Source organism: Coccinella septempunctata, chromosome 4, assembly GCF_907165205.1.
Source record: "Coccinella septempunctata chromosome 4, icCocSept1.1, whole genome shotgun sequence".
Lineage (NCBI taxonomy): Eukaryota > Metazoa > Arthropoda > Insecta > Coleoptera > Coccinellidae > Coccinella > Coccinella septempunctata.
The window spans coordinates 9978413-10000000 of record NC_058192.1 but is presented as its reverse complement, the minus strand read 5'-3'; the positions used below and the strand labels follow the sequence as shown (position 1 = coordinate 10000000).

General features: G+C 35.5%; 3 protein-coding genes across 6 annotated transcripts in view; 1 reads left to right on the top strand and 2 right to left on the bottom strand.

Annotated features, from left to right (window-relative positions):
• Positions 1-2774, top strand: part of LOC123311260 (serine/threonine-protein kinase Pak) — a 3983-nt gene extending 1209 nt beyond the window's left edge. Inside the window, exons 3-10 of the mRNA XM_044895116.1 lie at positions 195-360; positions 416-588; positions 672-964; positions 1079-1256; positions 1312-1513; positions 1587-1702; positions 1815-2033; positions 2258-2774. Of these exons, the coding sequence (XP_044751051.1) occupies positions 195-360; positions 416-588; positions 672-964; positions 1079-1256; positions 1312-1513; positions 1587-1702; positions 1815-2033; positions 2258-2341 (1431 nt within the window). The 3' untranslated portion in view covers positions 2342-2774. The remainder of the gene's footprint in view (positions 1-194; positions 361-415; positions 589-671; positions 965-1078; positions 1257-1311; positions 1514-1586; positions 1703-1814; positions 2034-2257) is intronic.
• A 2551-nt stretch (positions 2775-5325) lies between these two features.
• On the bottom strand, positions 5326-7689 carry LOC123311263 (methionine-R-sulfoxide reductase B1). 4 transcript variants are annotated; one of them, XM_044895120.1, is made up of 4 exons: positions 7464-7689; positions 7247-7399; positions 6972-7133; positions 5326-6036 (listed from the first exon to the last, which is right to left on the bottom strand). In XM_044895120.1, the coding sequence occupies exons 1-4, from the start codon at positions 7558-7560 to the stop codon at positions 5852-5854; spliced, it is 597 nt and encodes a 198-aa protein (XP_044751055.1). In that variant the 5' UTR covers positions 7561-7689; the 3' UTR covers positions 5326-5851. The 4 variants fall into 4 exon arrangements, with proteins under 4 accessions (XP_044751055.1, XP_044751056.1, XP_044751057.1 ...); XM_044895121.1 differs by having other exon boundaries at positions 5326-6000; XM_044895122.1 differs by having other exon boundaries at positions 7247-7351.
• Positions 7690-14999: 7310 nt separating this feature from the next.
• Positions 15000-21588, bottom strand: part of LOC123311801 (LIM domain transcription factor LMO4-B) — a 56623-nt gene continuing 50034 nt past the window's right edge. The window contains exons 4-5 of the mRNA XM_044895889.1: positions 19130-19428; positions 15000-15253 (exon numbers count right to left, since the gene is read on the bottom strand). Of these exons, the coding sequence (XP_044751824.1) occupies positions 19131-19428 (298 nt within the window). The 3' untranslated portion in view covers positions 15000-15253; position 19130. The remainder of the gene's footprint in view (positions 15254-19129; positions 19429-21588) is intronic.

Genomic DNA, 21588 nt, shown 5'->3' with positions numbered 1-21588 from the left:
TAACCGTACAGTAGTAATAGTTTCTGATAATTTTTTTATTCAGAATGACTAGGTTTTTTTAGGTGATTTTTTAAGTAGTATTTTTTGGTGATTTTCAGCATGCTTTTTGCATATTCCAAATTTTCTTCGAACAAAATTCCAAGTTTGCAGAATCCAGTTATGCTCTACTAAAATATGGTGTTTTTTGTCTTTAGGGTATGCCAGAGGCTTGGTCCAAACTGCTCATGAACTCAAATATCAGTAAACAAGAACAAAAAAATAATCCGCAAGCAGTTCTTGATGTTCTGAATTGGTATGACAATACTTCAAAGGAGCCCCCAACAACAAAATACATGACTAAAGCCACAGCTACAAATTCAGGTATATGCAAAAGGCAATTTTCTTGTTTTTATATTAATTTTATTCCATATTCAAGGTTCGTCATTGAGTCGAGTATCTAGCTCAAGTCCCAGTAGTACAACACCAACTGAGGCTGAAGCAGGTAGCCAGAACTTGTATCACAGTCCTGTTCATGCAGTAAGTTCAGAAATCGAAGATGAAGCACCACCTCCTCCAATTGCAAGTAGGCCAGAACGTACGAAAAGTATAGTAAGTACAGTATTTATTCTAATGATAATTTTTATGGTTTAATTTAAGGAATTTTGACCCTATTTTTAAATTATTATTTTCAGTACACCAAGCCTTTACAAGAGGAACAGAATAATACGAATAGTGTCAGTACACCAACTCATAGTTTGAGTCCAGCACATATTACTGGACCTCAAACAGTTAACACCAATTCAACAACTAGTGCACCAGTTTTGGATAGAAACAAGAATCAAGCTGGATCTGAGATGTCCAGGGCTGCTTCAGAAAAGAGAAAGAAAAAGATGTCTGACGAGGAGATATTAGAAAAGCTTAGGAGCATTGTATCTGTAGGAGATCCTAATAGGAAGTATAATAAAATTGATAAAATTGGACAAGGGTGAGCAAAAAGTTGTATTCTTTTAACTACATATGTACTTGAAATAAGACTCTGCTTATTTAAAACAAAACTTGGAGCACTAGACGGGCTGGGATGAAAATATTATATTTTCAGTGCCTCTGGTGTGGTTTACACTGCAATTGAAAGCTCAACTGGGATGGAAGTAGCGATTAAACAGATGAATCTATCCCAGCAACCCAAAAAAGAACTGATCATTAATGAAATTCTAGTCATGAGAGAAAACAAACACGGGAATGTTGTTAATTATCTAGATAGTTATTTAGTAAACGAGGTAAATTTTTTCATTTGATGTTTTTCACCTACATTATCTGAGTGTTCGTTTTAAGGAACTCTGGGTGGTGATGGAATATTTACCAGGTGGTTCCCTGACTGACGTAGTGACAGAAACTTGTATGGATGAAGGTCAAATTGCGGCTGTGTGTCGGGAAGTATTACAAGCGTTAGATTTTTTGCATTCGAATCAAGTTATCCACAGAGATATCAAGTCTGACAATATACTACTTGGTTTAGACGGTTCGGTTAAGTTGAGTAGGTATCAATTTGGCTATTGTAATATTGCTCGTAATTCATCAATTTAAATCGTTTTCCCTTTGTGTTTTAGCTGATTTTGGTTTTTGCGCCCAAATCAGTCCCGAACAAACCAAAAGAACAACAATGGTTGGTACTCCATATTGGATGGCCCCAGAAGTAGTTACTAGGAAGCAATATGGTCCCAAGGTAATACATTATTTTGTGAATTATATATGTGATGTTCAGTACAAGACTAATGCATTTATTTCATACAAAAAATTTGGTATGACTAATGTGCAAGATGAAAATATTTTCACAGGTTGATGTATGGTCATTGGGTATAATGGCAATCGAAATGATTGAAGGAGAACCGCCATATCTTAATGAAAATCCTTTGAGAGCACTGTATCTTATTGCAACCAATGGTAAACCAGACATAAAAGACAAAGACAAACTCTCTCCTGCCTTTCAGGATTTTTTAGACAAATGTTTAGAAGTAGATGTAGACAAGAGGGCTTCGGCAAAAGATTTACTGAAAGTAAGTACTGAAGCTATCAATTTATTCCTTGATTTCTTTGTCATATAGGGTGAGGACAGTTTCAATCTGATGACCAAGTTATATTTAATATATAAAAAAAATTTGGAACATAAACCACGGAAAAATATCAGCTAGAAAAATTGAATACATACATGAAATTTATTTGGAAGACTAACTTTCGACGCTCAGTGACCGAGCCTGTAGTTATATTTTGGCATTTTCAGCATCCTTTTTTGAAAATAAGCCGACCCTTGGCCAGTCTAACGCCACTAATTTTGGCAGCCAAAGATGCCACGAAGCAGCACTAGCTTTAAACGAAAGCTTGAAGAACAGTTGTATTATATGTGACAAACTATTAAACCCATGTTACTAGAAATGCATAGTCTATAAAGGAGTCCGTATGTAATATAGTCGTGTTTTATATATATGATATAAATATAAATGAATATATATTTTCTCTTCTTGCAATTCTAGTTATATGGGTAGATGTAGGTAGCATTTTACTTTTTTTGTGAGACAAGCATTTAGATAGAGTAAGTTTGTACGAGTTATATACTGTAAATCACAGGAGCAGTGTGCCTAATCCAAGATGATAAGATTTTATGTAAGTTTTGATATTTTCGAGAAATATCTTGATTAATACTTGGACCAGAGATAGGATTTTGGGATGCATTAATTATTCAGGAATTTTATGGATCTTAATATTTTACTTAGGATGGGATTCGCAACTATTTTTATTTATTTATCTGATTCTATACTATTATAGAATATGTTCCTCTATAGGAACATATTGATGCAATTTATTTCCTGATAACGATCAATTTGAATTATATGAAGATATTTTTCATGAAACTCCTTCATTAAACTGATTATTTTATAGTTAATTCCACAATATATTTCACTTAGATTATTTCTTATTGCATCGATGTTTTGTGGATCTGGTTTAGTTTTCAACAGCAGAAAACAAATTTGTCATTGCTTCCAAGTAACATTTCTTTGAGTGATTTTAGGATGATGAAACTCGTCAGTCCATTGATATCTTTTTTTTTTATTAAGGTGTGTTGTGATCATCTGAATGGTACATATGGTTTGAAAGATCGTTTTAGGAAATTCTATTAACTTACAAATCGTGCTAAATATTGTTTAATTTTTTTTCTGCTTGTGTTTCAATGATTTTTCTCTCTAGTACGATAAGAAATTTGAAATTCTCAAACTTCTGATCTCTTACAGCTTGTGAAATAGAAATACATAATTCAATGCTACTATTTTTGAGATACTAGTTAAGCCTTGATCTATTCTGATTATTTTCATTGCCAAACTATTTTGCAAAGAAAACCAAAATTCTTTTTTTTGAATTCTCATATTGGTCTTAATCATATCATTGTGGTGCATGTGTTGAACTCAAGAAGTTGTTGGGAAAAACAATGCCAAACTATTGTTTTTGAGAGTAGAAAACTGTATGAGCATTTTATATCACTTCTTTTCATTGACTTGTACGAATTGGGGACAAAATTCATCGTGTATACTCTATAATCGACTCGTTTTCACACACAAGCATGATTGACTGTGAGTAATAACCATTAAACAACCATTGAAAAATTGCTTTTTGCAATTTTACTTTTACTTCAGTTAATATCTTCATTTTATCAATAATTGTTGCAAATACAATCAAATATTTCATCGAGAAAGCTTTATGTGTACTAGAGTTAGTGGTGGTCCTTTATTGGTGCCATTTTATTTTTTTTATTTCATATTCATAATTCCATTGCTGAATGAGTCTTGTCAGTAAATTGCTGCATGTAATACGTACACGATGAATTCCGTTCTTAATGTTACCCACATACAGTACAATGTGTTTTGAAGCTTCAACAAACAACTTTTGTTCAATCGTTGGGGGTTGGAACCCTCTTAACGCATTGTACTGTATATGTATCATTGAATCGAGGCAATTATTTTGAATTGGGATGATAAGAATTATTCTGAAATAATCCATGTCGATTCTTGTTATGGAACAAGGATCCAACATTGATATATTTTGCTACTGGATTCAATTGAATAATACTCCTCATAATTTTTTTTTTATTGAAATGTGAATGCTTCTCAGCTTTAAATGGATTTTGAATTTTCCAGAATATTCAAGTTTGAAAGTTATATTTTTGAATGCGATAATCTGTCATAATTAACGAATATTTTATGAACATTATGTCGATAGATTGGAGGAAAACTATGAAATTGATGTGTTGATATCTCAAGTAGCTATACAGCCATTATTTTGGTAGTGTGGCTATTAAATCTCGGGCTTCAATTGCTACATTGAGGAATATCCAGATGTGTGTCTGTCAGTTTTGAATTGTTTTGGGAGAACCAGGTATGTGCATCCAAGTAATGTCCAAAAGTACTATGAAATGGAGGAAACTGTAAGGAAATCGTTTTGTACAATCATGTTTCAATACAAGTGAATGTGTTTTTTCTTCTTGACAATAAAATTTTTCAGAATGGTATATAAAAGATAATCATAACATTAAAACTAAATCATTTTGTATTTAATATATTTTCAATTTTTTTGCTAAAGAAACCGTTGATGGCACTAGATTGTATTGAAACCTGTTTTGTACCATCATAATTCGAAGAGTGATTGAGGCGAAAGGCTAGTTCTAATTTTCAAATAGATCTTCCAGTAGATATTAACACTTATAATTCAATAACATTCACAGATTCACGATATTTTATCGTGTTTCTATAATTTTTTACTCACATCCAATTTTGAGGCCTAAATAAGAGTTCTATTTACTAGCAGAATGATTCGATTGATATTCGTTGTATGTTCCCACCAATCATACTTTTTTATTGAATTTGTGGCAGATTGAATTTGAAGATATTTTCAATTTTATGAAACATGTATTATATCTATCGCTTTTTTACTTCTATCTTAGTTTTTTAAAGTATTTATTCTCATATCATTAACTGATTTCAGTATCTGTTGATTATATTTTGTTAAATATTAAAATTTTTGTAAAGAAAAGTCCTTTTCATTCGTTAATTTATGCGATCCATTTTACTGATTAGAACCAATGTATTGTAATAACTCCCCAAAGGATTACAATTTGCAAAAGTAAAGGGTTGAACTTTTGCAAGGTACTCGAAATTCCAATCCTAATCCATGTGACGTGAATGCAACAAAAGATGAGGTCTCAAAATCCACGGATTTTAATCGATAAAATTTCAATTTTTCAATAAAATTAAGTAATTCACACCTTGGTGAATCTTGATTGAACCAATAAAAAGACATCAATTAAAGCAAAAATGTTTTATTAACATTTTTAATATTTCATTCTGTGAATTAGTTTGAGATACATTTATACTAAATGTAATATTGCAGCAACAACTCTAATAAAATTTCTTGTATTTTAGTAGGTATTATGGAAAAACAAGAAAAGCACTTATTCGAAAATAGGATCAAGGCCTAGTTAAAAACAAATTCAAACAGGTCAGTTTGTTCGACAATAAATTAGGATAACAATTGGACAATTATAAATTATTTGAAATAAAAAAGGACTAGAATATTCACTTCGAAAATAATTCCTTGAAAAACAATACTGTTTAAAAAAATCGGTCATTTATTGAGAACAGAAACTTCGACCCTCTGAATTAAGTCATTTGGGTACTCATATGAAAGTTTCACTTAGTAATTTACCGACTAAAACTTATGATATTATCCAAAACCAATCCTTATAATATAATTATTTCATATAAAAATAACTTTGATAGATCAATCTTAAGACTGTTATGTCAATCCTAACTATCTGACATACCAGTTATTAACTGTCTCCGCTCTTTTTGGCTGGAATAAACTCTAAGGAGGCAGAATTGATGCAGAAACGCTTCCTTGTTGGCGCAGGTCCATCATCGAACACATGACCAAGATGTGCATCACACTTAGAGCAGGTCACTTCAGTTCTTATGCGTCCTGGTTGGGATATGAGGAGTAAAAGGTTTGAGCCAACTATCCATTGATTAGATGGAGAGGGTATGGATAAACGATAGACCAATCACCAGTGAAAATTTTGAGCATTGTGTGGTATTGGGGGAGGAAACGGGAGAGAAAATAGTCAAATTAGATTCCTAAATACATATTCTCTTCACACAAGCTTCAGCTTCTTTAATGACTAGTGCAAAACACCACACAGGAAAGGATTAGGCAGGATTTAAAGACAAAAGCCATTTTGATAGAGCTTCCATAGTAGCAACTAAAAAACTGAACATGATAACTTAATTCCTCATGTATATTCATATTATTGAAATACTTTTGTTCCACTATAAAATTCATATATATTTTATGACTTATCTCTTATCTGACTTTGATGAAAATTGACCTGGTGATAGAAAATAAGCATTTATATTGATTCATTTATTTCAATAAAGCCAATCAGCTTTAAAATTCTTGATAAGAGTCAGCAAATATATACAAAATTTCTTTTGTTTAAATGGTGATTAAGAAGTTTATCCTCAATTGACTGATTCTAAAATTCTTAATCAACATTGTAATGATAATAAACTATTCAAACAAGACTTGTCTTTTGCTTTTTTTATAGGGGAATTTTGGCATTGAGTATAATTAACATGTTCAGTCATATTTATGTGGAAAAAAAGGATGAAAAATACTAGAACAATAATTATATCCTTATAACCAATTTGCCAATAACCACACAAAACTAATTCTATTTGAGGCAAAATTTGCTTGACTCTTCTGAAAATATAATTTGTTCTTTAATTGCAGTGAATTTAATATTTCCAATCAAGTGTAATTTGACCACCAATGAACTTAAAGGTGTAATTAAGGAAATATTCTGCTCTATTTTTAGAAACAAATTTAACAAGAAATAAACAAATTTTGTCTCAAATAGTCTAGGGGGAATTGAAAGCTAAAAATTTTCATACCTCCACTAGTGTCAGGAGTGAGTTTAACTTTTCCCTTATCTAGAACATCATTGAAAGCTGGCCATCCACATCCACTATCAAATTTCGTTTTGGAACTGAATAGAGGTTGTTGGCATACAATACATACATAGGTACCTTCTTCAAAAGTTTTGTCATAGCATCCTATAAAAAAAGAATTACTTTTATCGAAATGAATGGTAATTATTTGGAACTAAAAGAACAGTGCTAGTTAAGTGAAAAAATCGTACTCAATTATAGTTAATTATTTTATTCACCTGTAAAGGGTCGCTCAGTGCCTTTTTCTTGGGTTACATGGTATTGCATAGGGGTCAACTTCTTCTTCAGCTCAGACTTATCCACCTTGTCAACCATCTTCAGTGCTTTGTACGTGTAAAGGTGAAAATTGAAAAAATGAGGTCGTCTGCACGCTTCGTTAAAAATTCAGAGAAGGGGAAGAGAGAATAAATGAATGTTAATTATAATTGTAGTTACCTGATGTATAAATCGGTGAAACTCTCTTGTAATGATTGAATTGATGATGAGGTAATTTATGCTGAGTCAAACGGAAGAACGCTCTGATACAAAGCATTAGTAATACGGTTTATCTAATTATACGAAATCTTTCTAAAAATAAATAATCCGATTATGTAAGTGGCACAACAGAGAACAGAAACAAAATTTGTTTTGGACATGGGTTGATTTTCGGGCATAGACCACAGATAACTTCTACTCTGTAATCTGTGACAGATAATAGATCCATAGAACATCAAATTGATTCACAGAACAGTAATATCAAAGAGGAATCTTTGGTAGTATACATCAGGGGCGTAGATTGAGATCTTTCTTCTACGAGCAGGAATCAGGAGCGTTCGTTTTTGAACTCGGACCTGGTCAGATTGTTGAGAATCGTTTATGGTACGTAGATGGGGGAAACGTTCTGTTGAATAAATAAACTCTTAATGCCATAAGATTTTTGGTCACGTGACGAAAAAATTCGTCGCCACTCAGATGGTAAAAACTATGGAGGGTAGAGAGAGAAATTTCTCTACCCGCTATAGTGAAAACGAACGCCCCTATCCCCATGAAGCAGCATGGACCTATAATACCAAGTTAGGTTAGTATTATACATCTATGTGAAGCAGGCGCAATTCAGTTCAAAGCCGATTGGAAGGGTGAATTGACAGAACTGGGTCGTTAGCAGTGGCGTAGCATGACAAAGGGAAAAGTGAAGATGATAATTTAACTTCAATTTTTATGCAAAACGTTGATGAATTGAATAAATCACTAAAAACACTTTCATGAGTTAGTCGAGTTAGCGGATGAGATGTAAATTATTTACATTTATTGCACATTTTGAACTCTATAAGGTCTTTTAGAGGCACAGCACCGCCCAATTTTATTATAGCTAAGCGCTAGTGTTCCTAGTAATTCCTGATGGTTGGATAAAACAGGCGTTTGTCTATGGTCAGAAAGTGTGGAGAGGGCTTAACGGACAGTCGTAAAGTGTGAAGGTTACTTTACTGACGGTCAAGAAGTGTGCCTTGAACTCAAAAAGTCTCAAGTTCAATGAAAGTGTGAAAGGGCTACTGGCGATCGAAAAGTGTGAAGGGAGCTTGATTGATTGTCGTAAAGTGTTGAGGGGGCTTGAATGACGGTCTTGAAGTGTGAAGAAAGCTCGGGGTCAATGAATATAAAGATTGTGAAGAATAAGTATTAGCAAATTTATTGGATTTCAAATGATAACTGCACATTTGTAATAGGTTGGATAAGTAGCCTACAAAATCTTACAGTTTTGTGCAGAAATATGCAACCCTTCGATTCGGTTCAACCGAATCTCTCTAGAAGTCCATATATTGGTTCATTACGTAGACCCCGAAAGGAGGACCTCATTGAAATGGTCATTCGATATCTAATTCTAGATAAACCAGAAAAAGGTGTGGTCCCACAACCGATTCCCAAGAAATAACAACCCTGATGACTCTGCCCCACATCAATACGCTGAAAAACCAGTCAATTTGTCTGGTCCGTACTGACATACGCGAAAGAAATCTGAATCCGAATGGGAAGGTTAGTTTGAAAGACTTGCGGAAAATAGAAGAAACCCCCAGAAGTGATCCAATAAATTTAATCATTCCGATGTCCCGCCTTCAAGGGAAAATTCGATCATCAGCTATCGTTGCAAAATCTGGCGGAGCGGTTAAATGTCGGGTTTGGTATTACTGGAGATTTCGGCAGCCATCAGAGAAGGCTTCTGCTGAACAAAGCGTTTAATAATGATCACCGCGAAAAGTCAGAACCGGCTCTGCCCACACTTCGCGGTTATCCAAAAAATTTCGCACTGAAAAAATGATACTTAGATCTAACAACTGTAGGTTCTGATTTCCTGTAGTGTCCCCTTACTTTTTGAACAGAAGAATCATGGCTTGAAAGAACGGACTCAGTCGAGGGACCCTCTCCGTCAATAAGAATGATTTTGAACATGCCAAATTCAAATTGAAGGTATTCCGTTGGACAAAAATGATCATTCGCCAAAACTAACAGGTTATTATGATGTAAACTTTATATTCCCCACACTGCAATTTGAGAAAAACTTTTTGGAAGAATTTTTTAGCAAGTTAGGCATTAAATGATCTACTTCCTCCTATGTTATCATCAGTTTTCAGATTAATCTGATAGAAACTATTTTCTTTACTGCTCCTTCTTTCGCGGCATTAATTTTTCCATAAATTCTACCATTTCCAAATATGTGTAATGAATAAGGGACTGAAGGACCTTCTACATGAGGTATCATATGACATATATTCGTAATACCAGTCCTAATCACAAGAATGAACTGAATTAAAATTAATACCTTTAAAGCTTCACGTCCTCACTGTGAAAAATTTAATTCTCCTTTGGTCCGGTCCTGTAGGAAGGAGCCGAAAGTTTTTTAGCTTTTCCGTTAGTTCCTCCAATAATCGAAGTTCATACTAGAAATCACGATGTCCCGTTTTATCAGTGGATGATTATCTCTCCCAAAGCTTGGAAATTAGGTGCTTCTGCGATGTTACCGGATTAAATGATTAGAGCAACATCCGGATGACTCAGGCAATGATCCGGATAATCGTCCTTTCATCCCTTATTTTTTCGACGGCAATCGAAGGGGAATTCCTCCATAAACTCCTTCTTTTTATTGTGGTCATCCAGGGTTCGGCAGTTTGTAGAAACTCTAGGAAGCTCATTGAAGAACTGGATATCATATACCTGCATTATTGAATATAAGTGGAATATGGACTAGCTATTAGCAGCACCAATAAGTTTTTTCTATCAAGAACTGACGTGAACGCAGGACTTGCAAATAATAAATATTTATTATATTCTCATTCAAGATAACTACAACATTGTATAGAAAGTAAGAGAGGTACACTATGGTTAAACAATTCATGTTAGGGAAAATCATATAGTTTTATGTTAATTGTGCATTTTTCGTCCATTTCAGGCTGAAATTTTCAGCTGTGGATGATGAATTGAAAAAGTATCAGTCAGCCACATCGGCTCAATATTCCAAACTGGGACGAACAAACCTTTCAGGACGAGAATTCTGAAAGATCGTTCCCATAACGATCCATGTTTTTACCCGAGCACAATACGATATCTTCATTTCCCCGACCCTTTCCAGTTTTATAATGATGCCCAGAAGTACCTAGTGAGCATCATCCAAGTGGATTACACAATTGCTGAATTTTAAGCCCTCTCGACCGGACGCAGTTGACCATTCACTGCAGGATAAACATGCGTGGCGATAACAAGCTGAAAGACCTCGTCTATTCGTTGGAAATTTAAATAGCCATTTTGAGACGATGCGATTTTCCAGTCGAGAAACCACTGTTCATGAGCTGGCTCGTTATTCTGTATCGACAATTTATGGCATGCAAGTTATATTCTAATGGGGACCGGCCGAATCATGGAGCGCATGCAAGAATTGGTTAACTAAGGATCGACGTCCCGAAATTTTGGGGTTTTTAAGGACCAATTATCGAACATGATGGGGCACTCATGACCGGCACTCGAAGGGATGGGGTTTTCTTTCGGTTATTATGAATTTATTCATACATATATGGAGGATTGAGACAGGTTAGAAAAGCAAGATTCAGGTTTGTCTACTTCCAGCCAATCTCTTGGATCTTCAAAAGAAGAAAAATGGAATCTAAGGGCCAAGCTAACCAATCGACTATTGTCTTTTTATCGAAAAAAATATGTATGTAGACTACCCAACATACCCAACGAGCGAAATTGAAATTTCATTTAGTTTTCTTGATTTTCCTAGTTTCCCAGTCAATTTTTCCAAATTTTTCTTCCGTAAGAATCTTCTACGAAGCTCATACTTCGTTTAAAAAAAACGAATAAAATCGGTTCAGCCGTTTTTACGTGATGCGATGACAACTCTAAACAGAACAGGGCTCCTTTTTACGAGGATGTATTGATATCTAGTTAGCCTAGACCAGTTCAATGCATAAAAAAAATTGCGTTACTATAGCAACGAATAATAACTCATGAGAAATGTCAGCGTGAAGTTTGAGGTCAAAAGAGTAAACCAGAGTTACGCAATAAATTAAAAGAAAGAAGATGTCCACCGAAACTGTGAAAATCGAAAAATTGGAATATCGAGCCATCATCAAGTACCTGTACCTATTTAAGAGGGTTAAGAGGTGAGCAGATTTATGAAGATATGCTTAATTCCCTTGGTGATCAATGTCCTTCGGATGCGACCGTGAAAAATTGGACTGCAAGCTTCAAAAGAGGTAAATTTTCCATTGAAGATGATGACCGATCGGGAAGGCCAGTTTGTGAGTCAGTCCCCGAAAATATCGATGCAGTTCATGACATGATTTTATCAGACCGTCGAATTGGGCTAAAACGGATATCTGAAGCACTGAATATTTCATACGAACGCGTTCATCATATAGTTCAAGTCAATTTGGACATGAGAAAAATTGCTGCAAAATGGATCCCCAAGTGTTTGAATGTTGACCAAAAGCGTGCAAGGGTTGAAGCATCGCGTTCGATTTGAAAACGATGTAGACTTCTGAAACCGAATTGTTAATATGGATGAGACTTGGGTACATTTCTACGATCCAGAAACAAAGCAACAATCGATGGAATGCCGACACTCTGGTTCTCCAAGATCTAAGAAGTTTCGTGTTCAAATATCTGCTGGAAAAGTTCTTGCTTCAATTTTTTTGGGATTGCCATGGAGTAATCATGATTGAATTCTTGGATAAGGGTAGAACAATAACCAGAGATCACTATTCGACATTACTGACCACTCTACGAGAAAAAATTAAAGAGAAAATACGCGGGTAGCTATCCAAAGGTGTTTTGTTTTTGCAGGACAACGCCCTAACACACAAATCTCATGTTGCCATGCAAAGAATTCGTGATTTAGGGTTTGAATTACTAGAACACCCCCTTATTCACCAGATTTGGCACCATACGACTATCATCTCTTTCCTCAACTGAAAAAAAGTTTAAAAGGTCGTAAATTTTCTTCCAACGAGGAGGTAATAAAAGATGTGGACGTCTGGTTTGCATAGCAAGAAGATACATTTTTTTTTGGAAGGTATAGAGACGTTGCAGATTCGCTGTAATAAAAGCATCCAATTAAGAGGAGAATATGTTGAGTAATAAAATATTTTGACATTGAAATTTTGTTTGGTTCCTTTTGTCTAAGTTTGGTTCTATAGTAGGCTAAGAATTTTTCAATATATCCCCGTATGTTTTTGAAGATGATCCTTTCGATGATTTTTCGAGGGTGAGGACATGTAACAATAGTCTATATTCAATAACTACTACAAAACTGAAATTATCGTCCTTGGTTTCAGCTGTATATTCTTCCGTTCCGGATCGATGGATGAATGTAAATTTTTTCTGTATCATCCTAATGGGATTTCTCGGAGAGCATAATATGCACATGATTATATTCCTCATTAGCAATGCAGTCTATAGATAATGCATAATCGTTAATCTCCTCTATTCGAGAAAATACTTCCGATATCTCCAATATGAATATGTCGGCAACTCACATGCTCAGATCCAGTTACCCGAGATTACAAACAAGCCGTAATTGCGTTTCCTGCCAGGGCAAACACAAGATTTCGCAAAAATTCGTACCAATGTTTGAAGTTCATTAGAGGCGAATTCAAATTACCAACCGTGTTCTCATAATTAATGACCTGCCCCGTTTAGCAGAATCAATTCTCATGGGACTCTCACTCTGTGCCGAACGAAGAGCAAAGGGTGTTCTGCTTATCGCAGACCAATGTTAAATGCCTGAAGGATCGTCAACATTAATTAGTACTCGAGTAGGAGGGAGCTATGGAAGTTTACCAGTTAATTAGTAAAAACCCACTCGCTCCGGTCGTGCCAAACATGTCTAAATGTAATTAGAAAAACTGTAACAATATGAGATAACGTTGAATTATTTCGGGGGTTTTCTTCTCCCTCCAATTAGTGAGGAGTTAAATTATTATTTCCCCTCGAACCCCACCCCCCGCCTTCCTTTGGCTGGTGGCGAATACGGGTTTTTTGCATAGCTAATGAGTTGATATGGAATGGGGTAAAATTGGCGGAAATGCTATGTTCAGACGCGATTTATGGTGATATTCCGACTTTCAATGCCCATATAGACGAATTTCGAAGCTCTGTGCAGTTGGTATTTCCAAATGCGAAATTTGAAACAAAAAATTTAGGTTCGTATGATGTTTGCCCATCTGAAATTATTTTCTATCGAAGTCCTTTGTCGACTCTTTAAAAATGGCGTTTGTCCATAAAAGATTCAAGTTTTCCCAACCTAAAATGAAAAATGAAGATGCTATTGAGAAAGCGAAACACGTGTCGTCGTTTAAAACTCATTTTATAAAAATCTGAAATATATTTTTAAAATCCTATGAATGCTAACCATTTGGTGGACGAGGTAATAAGGATGAAAAAACTACAATACAATTTGAATATATTCTTGTCTCCTTTCGAATGAATGACTTTCACTTATAATGGACAAAAAGAAATTTCGATTGAAAAAACATGAATCTGCTATGGACAGAAGATTTATGTAGTAAAAAAATATTTATCACCATAATTTTTGAACAGTAAATTATTATCTTCGTAAAATGAATAGATAATTTTCAAACATTGTTAAACTTTTGTATTTATTTCTTTCCTTTAATTCTTCAGATATGATTTCTTATATAAGAATTGATTGCATTATGAGGAACTTTCAACAAGATGTTTCTCGAGTAGATAATCATTTTTTTTGGTATACCTACCCCTGAATCATTTTTCCCAAAACTTTAAATTGTCTTCAATAAAATATTCCGAATGGTAATTCCATAGCTTCTTGAAAAGGTCACTTGGTATCAGAGGAAAGAATTTCCTACCCTTATATGTATTCCAAAAAGTGATTAATCATGGAACACTGACTTCTAGCAGAGTTGGGCAAATACTGAATGTGAAAAAGAATTTAAAATATTATATTTTCGATATGGATTCAAACTACATTTAATCACCTTGCTTTCAAACTGAAACGAACAGTGAAAAATTTAACTCTTTTACCAGACAGAACGTACTACAGAAAGATTGGCTTGTTTCTTTTCACGTCGATTAAATTCATCGAATTTTCTCGTGTTTAGTTGTGTTAACTTTCAAAATTGATGTTATTTGGAAGTCGACAAGTTTCTCATGATGTTATATAATGAGGGAAGCGCAGTGAGAAAAAAGTAATTTTTGCAAATTGTGGTTATGAAATTCTACTCCTGGGTCCAAGAAAGAAGACTAGGGCAGTCCAACAAAACAGCTGATCTGCTTAAAAAATGCTGCAGGACAAACAACCAGAGATTCAACAGAAAATATAAGAAACAATTTAATAATGGAGAATTCATTTCTTCTAATAATTTTTTCTCAGTTATCACATGGTTTTCATCTCTTTATTGTATAAGGTTGTTGTCTTTTAGGGTCAGTTTTTTATGGGTTTCTGTATAAGAAATACAAGTAAGGTACTGAGCAAAGATTGTAATAACGTTTATTCAAACATAACATTTGTACAATTCCAATGAAAAGATTATTCGTTACAGTTTATCGAGTCCAGACCGTGCACTTCCAACACTTTGATTGTTCATCACTCGAAAAAGTTCGTTGTCCGCTCAGAAACCTCGACTTCCGTTAAATAGCGCGCACTTCGTAGGGTGCTGTCTTCGTTGTCTTTTTGTAGCTGTGCTCAATGACTTGTCCACGCCCTCCTGATTTTCAACCTGAAAATTAAAAGAAAACAATTAATGGATTGATGATAATTTCCAATCGAAATCTGATAACAAGCACTTAGGAAAAATTTATGGAGTAAGGATAAAGTATGGATTGAAGTTTATATACACTGCGCAAAAAAATTAACGCACATTATGGAAATCTTAAATTTATTCTACAACTGAAGGTGTTCTCAATGATAATTATTTTTATCACAATTATGCATGCATATGTTATCCACTTTCAACGGTTTTCTTCAATACAGATGTTTTTTCCCAGCAGGAATAAAAAAAGATGATATTATCAGATTTTGAATGTATTGGCTCCATTCTAAAATCAGTTGTTCTCGATCAATTCTAGTGATCAATAGTTTTTCTTTCGTTTGATTTTCTACACTCGATCGCTATGCAACGCGAAACACGCAATTAGACCCAAGAGGAATATGCCCAAGCGGTAGTTTTGCGAGAAGAAGGGTGGACATACACAACAATTGCAGAAAGGTTTGGAGTTTCCCATACAAGTGTGTCCAGAATGTTGCAGCGATTCAGGGAGATAGGTATGAATGTCCGAAGACCAGGACAGGGTAGACCACAGGTAACAACTGCCATTCAAGAACGTTACTTGAGAGTTTTTTCGTTGAGACAACGGTTTGCAACCGCTTGCCTCCTTCAAATTCAGCTTGAGCAAACTCATGAGGTGCAATATAGCACTCAGACAATAAGAAATCGCCTCAGAGAATATGATTTAAGGCCTCGTGTCGCGGCAAGAGGCCCAGCTCTTACCCCAGCCCATCGAAGGGCGCGTTTGGATTTTGCGAGAGAGCATATCCATTGGGAAGAGGCCGATTGGGAAAGAGTTCTCTTCACAGATGGGTCTAGATTCTGCCTCTACCATTGTGATCGACGTTCTCTTGTATACAGACGTCCACATGAAAGATATGGTCAGTGCAATTTCCTGAATACTACTGGTTTCGGGGGAGAATCGATTATGGTATGGGGTGGAATATCTTTGACTGCTCGCACAGACCTAGTGGTCGTTGATAATGGAGCTATGAATGCTGATAAGTATATAAGGAACGTTCTTGAAGATCATGTAGTGCTATTTGCCCCATACATTGGTGAAAATTTCATTTTTATGGACGATAATGCCAGTTCAGGAGTACCTTGAAGAGGTTGAAGTCTCTCGAATGGAATGGCCAGTAAGAAGTCCAGATCTCAATCCGATTGAGCAGATTTGGGACAACCTCAATAGAAGGCTGAGAAGTTCAGAAAATCATCCAGCTACTCTTAATGACTTAGGAATCCAACTCGGAGAAATCTGGGAAGGATTAGATCAGAACATTTTAAGATCACTCATTTTGAGTATGAACCGTCGTTGCCGAGCTGTAATTAACGCAAGGGGTGGAAATACCAAGTATTAAATCACTTATCAGCATTTCAGTATTTTGAAAATTGTTCATTTCTCTTCTTTCACATAAGATTCGGTGAAATCCTGAAATTTTCTTCCATTTAATGTGTCTTGTTTCATTCAAAACCTTCCCGAGAGAACATAAAAAATAAGTTATAAAGTCAATGTAGAGTTAACTTTCATTAAAATTGAGATTTTCAGAATGTGCGTTAATTTTTTTGCGCAGTGTATTTAAAAGGAAAAAAATAGGTGTATTTTTGAAGATATCGAAAGAGACAATATTAAAGTCGCAGTGCAACAATGAATATCCGATTTTGTCAAAGCAGATATCGCTGTGTAACGTGATAGATCCCGATCAACTTTTTGCCCTGGCTTCGGACCACCCTTCGTGGAATAAGCTGATTGGTCCTTGCAATTGGAAGGACCGACAATGTCTCTTATAATTGCATTATATTTTCATGGAATTCCATTCGGAAGTCCAAAGATTCGGGTGCTGATAGAACGTTCTAATTAAGGGGCCGACATCAGAAAATCCAATATTACTCTGTGTCGTTTACCTGTCTCAAAAACCGAATTGAAACATCGGCTTGTTTTGTAGTCGCCAAGAGGATTCATTAGCGAATTGCGAAAAGTCAGTCGGAAATTGAATAATATATTTTCTACTTGTTTGAGAGCGGATAATTAATTGCGTTTCTAGCCATTCTCTAATGGGATCCAAATGTTCGTTTTACCTAATGTTCAATTAACTTAATGTACATTTGCATCTTCCTTCGCCTTTGTCCTCCTGCTTACTCTACCTAATTGCCATCGTCTCTCCATCTCCTGGCCCGGAGGCTTCTCCTCCTCCATCCTCCTTATCTCCTGCCAGTCGAATGACAAAATGCCGCGTCGACTGCTTTGTCCGTCACGACGTCAATATCTAAATGTAGGATGTTGGCTTCCCAATTTCGAAAATTGGAACTGCAAATTCATCACTTCCGAGAGATTCCCCTGTCTCCGCTAGGGCCACTATTTGCGGCCTTATGCGGAAGGTACTTTTCAGACTCGTTAATACACCGTACGGTTTTGACAGAATGAATTTGAATCCCACCAATTTTCAAACAATTTAGAGTCTGAATTTTCTTGAGATACATTTCCACCTTTAAAAGATTACAGTTTCTTCAACAATAATGACAAAGTTGTTGGGAAGAGTCAGCACCTGGTCCATCCCCAGTACCAATATTGTACAGGGTTTACGAGAGACAAAGGTAGTAGAATATTGAAACTATCGAAATTCCTATTTGTAGACTACGCATGTTTGTAATGTAGTATGTATATACCTGTATACTCAATAACTACGTAAATGTATACTGTAACGCCACAATTTTTTTATATCGATTTATCTAACTATACAGAGTGAGTGAAAAGTAACGCACAAAATTCATTCAACTTCGGTATTTTCTATTTTGTGTAGACTGCTCAAACAATTCAGTTTTTATTCAAATTATGCATCTTATACATGCATAAACAAGGACTTTGTCATGTACCCACTACCCTTACTAACTTAACCTAAGCTAACCTAACTTTTTGTGACAAAAATAGATGAGTAGACCCTTTGTTAGGTTTTGATCAAATATAGATGAAAGAATGTATCAATTACATTTTCCTGACGTGCATGACAAACTTCCACTTATAAATGAAAAGTTGCTTGATCTTTGCTAGTAAATGAAATTGGAGTGTCTGTCTATAATTTATGAATATGTAATTTTTTGAGTAACTTACATACTATCTAAACTTGATAACCCTTTTGTCTGTCTGTTTGTTTGTCCAAGGTAACCTACGTATTGGGCAAACCGATTTTCATGAAACTGTGACTGTTGTGAGTGGAGTAAAGTACAGAGGAGTAGAGTGGAGTACATGGTGGGCAAAATTCGATGGGATTTAATAGCAGCTCTTCAACCATAAGAGCTCGAGAAAAATGACAATTCACATTGAAAATGGAAAAATATCTATGAAATTCGAAAACCTGAGTACTTTGGCTATGTTTGAAGCTTGAAAGATCCAGAGATTGTTATTCTGAAGGGAATTCTGTTTTTCCAGCGGTAGTATAGCTCAATAGGAAAATTTCAAATGGCTATATGTTTTTATCTAGGCCGAATCAGAAAAAATGGTAGAGGAAAAAAGTGTTTTACTTGACCTCAATAATCTACTGTTCAAATAGATGCACGAGTGCAAATCAAAGACCCATCCTGTAGATATGATTTTTGGGCATTTATTTTAACTCACTGTAATAGGATTTTAAATAACTGTGAACACAAGTAAGTAATTGCCAACAACTGACAACTTTCCCACAGAACCATCTTGGATTCTCGCCCAATAACAAAGTTCGAGTCTCCAATACCTCGAGGTCTTAGGACCAAGCAGTATTCGCCTGATACAAAACGTTCCATACATTCTATATTTATGAATTTAACGAGGAAAAGATCAAATTCAAGGTTTACCTCAATCTCGACTCCTTCTAGGTCTCCCGACCTTTCCTTTTCGTACCGTTGGCGCCACCGTGGAGCTCTTGAGCAGCTTGGTCCAGTCCTGCTCGCAGACCAGGCTTCCGGCAAGGAGGTAATAGCGATCCCCAGGGACCAGCGGTGCCCCGCACTTGCTGCAAGAGAAACACTTCAGGTGGAACACTTGGGGAGACGCAGTAGGCTGTTGGGGCGTAGAACTGGAGCACCTCATCACGAATTCGCTTGGAGGAATGGGCTGATGGCACGCTGCGCACGCCCCCGTACTGCCGAATATCCTGCAAAAAAATTAGGGATTTTAGTACCGGTGCCGACTATGTAGCAATAGGAGATCGGAAGTACTCGGAGTCATTCGGGTTTTGCCACACGCTACGTCATAATAGCACGCGTTGGCGTAGCTCCATGAAATTAGGCGGTGCAGTGCATTGAATAATTCATCCACTTACACGTGAAAGCATATACATCACTTCCTAAGACTTATTCATTAGATAGAAGACGAGGGCAATTCTATTAAGACCAAGAATGCAAGTTCCCAAACACAGCCAGCATCATCATTCATCATAGAAAGCAATATACGAGTCGTAGATATGTTATAATGGGCCATATGCATAAAGAAGTAGTAAATGTTTTCACTCTAGTTTATTGAAAGGAAATTATACATTTTATAAGCAACTGACAAAGATAGTATTATAGTAAAAGCAAATACTCTTCTTTATGCATACGACTCAATGTGTTACGGAAGCTTTTATAATGTGTAACGGAAGCTTAAATACATATAGCATCAAAAGCGTGTTGAATATCCAAAAGAGAGCCTGTTGTTTAATATGAGAAGAACTGACACTTGCCGCAGAAATGGACTTTAATCACAACTATCATCTATATCCAAGATTGCCATTTTTTTGTTGAAAAAACAGACTTCGACTTCGAAGACAAAACAGTATGAAACTAGGACAGCCACACTGAAATACCCAAGGCACAGACTAACCGAACTGACTAACAGAAAAATAACTTATAAATAGCTGCATAGGATATTATAAGAAAATCGTAAACCACATAAGAGATCTAGGAGCAGCCATGTTTACAGTTTTGTTGAAGAAGATTAAGAATTCTGGTTACCAAACCATTTGTCTCGTCTAAAAACTCTATTTTGTTCATCTCTTCCAAGTTTTGTAAGAATGATACCACCTAGGCATGTCTTATTCCTCAGCCATATGCTTTTTTTATATTTTCACATCAACAATCAAGTCTTGAAAAATATCAACGTAGAATACCGACACCCTGTATAATACGATTCACATAATTACAAATTAATCAAGGAGTTTAAATACACACACATGCCCCATAATTAACCAGTTTAGTTATGTAATTATTCCATAATACGCCGTATCGATTTAAATGTGCAATCTAGCAAAAGCTATTACTTTAATGGCTCCATTGGCTGGGGCCACCCCAAAATAACTTCAATTAATAAACATCCAGCGTCGACAAAGGTACCTACGTCGTATTTCATGCAAGTAGACTGGTAGTCCTGATCCATTTCAATTCAATTTCGTCTCCAACAAATCAACTATAATGGCACAACAGAAACGATTTAAAGTGAGCAGAGGTACTAGACGGTTTTAAATGAAATGAGAAATAAATCTTACGAGACAAAAACTGTGCCAGGTGTGGATACACATAAATCTGTTGGATACAGAATGTTTCATTTTTAACTCCGGGCAGAAACGAGTGATGATGAAGATGTGAAGAAGACAATAATGTTAGGAATTTTGAATATTGCCCATGAGTATATTTTCGGTGTATTTCAATATAGGTATGGAGAATCGGAATCTTTTCTTATAAGGCACTTTTTATTTGACACTACAATTTCTTTTTATTGTTTTCTGGCTCCTTCCATTTCTGTCAGTTTTCTGGTTTCTTAAAAAAATCTTTGATATGCTTGCAATATATTATTAGTTGATTTTGAAGCGAAATCCACAAATGCCAATAAAAAATAGTTGGAATATTTCAAAACGAGCATTTCCTCCAATAAGGATAAAAAATAATGATGCTAATGACCGCATCTTCTTGAGAATTTGTAGAAGGTTAACTTTCGATAATCGTATCTCCCAGAAAAACCATAGTAGATCTAAATGTGACACATATTCCGAAAGAGCAACTCTTCTTGGGAATTTTTCGATGGTCATCTTTCGAGTCGCGTATCTGCCAGGTATAGAATTCATAAAATAACAGAATATTTTCATGTTGCAAATTGGCGAATGCGCTGGTTCAACGCAGACGAAACCTACCGTCCAGGTTTACCAAAAACCTGAGCAATCGATGAAAAACCAACTGAATCTTTCATTCAATACAATACGTTACGATTTCTCCCCAGTTGGACACTAATGAATTATTAATTTCATGGGATTTTCGTCCCCGCCATAACGAATCCTTCAATT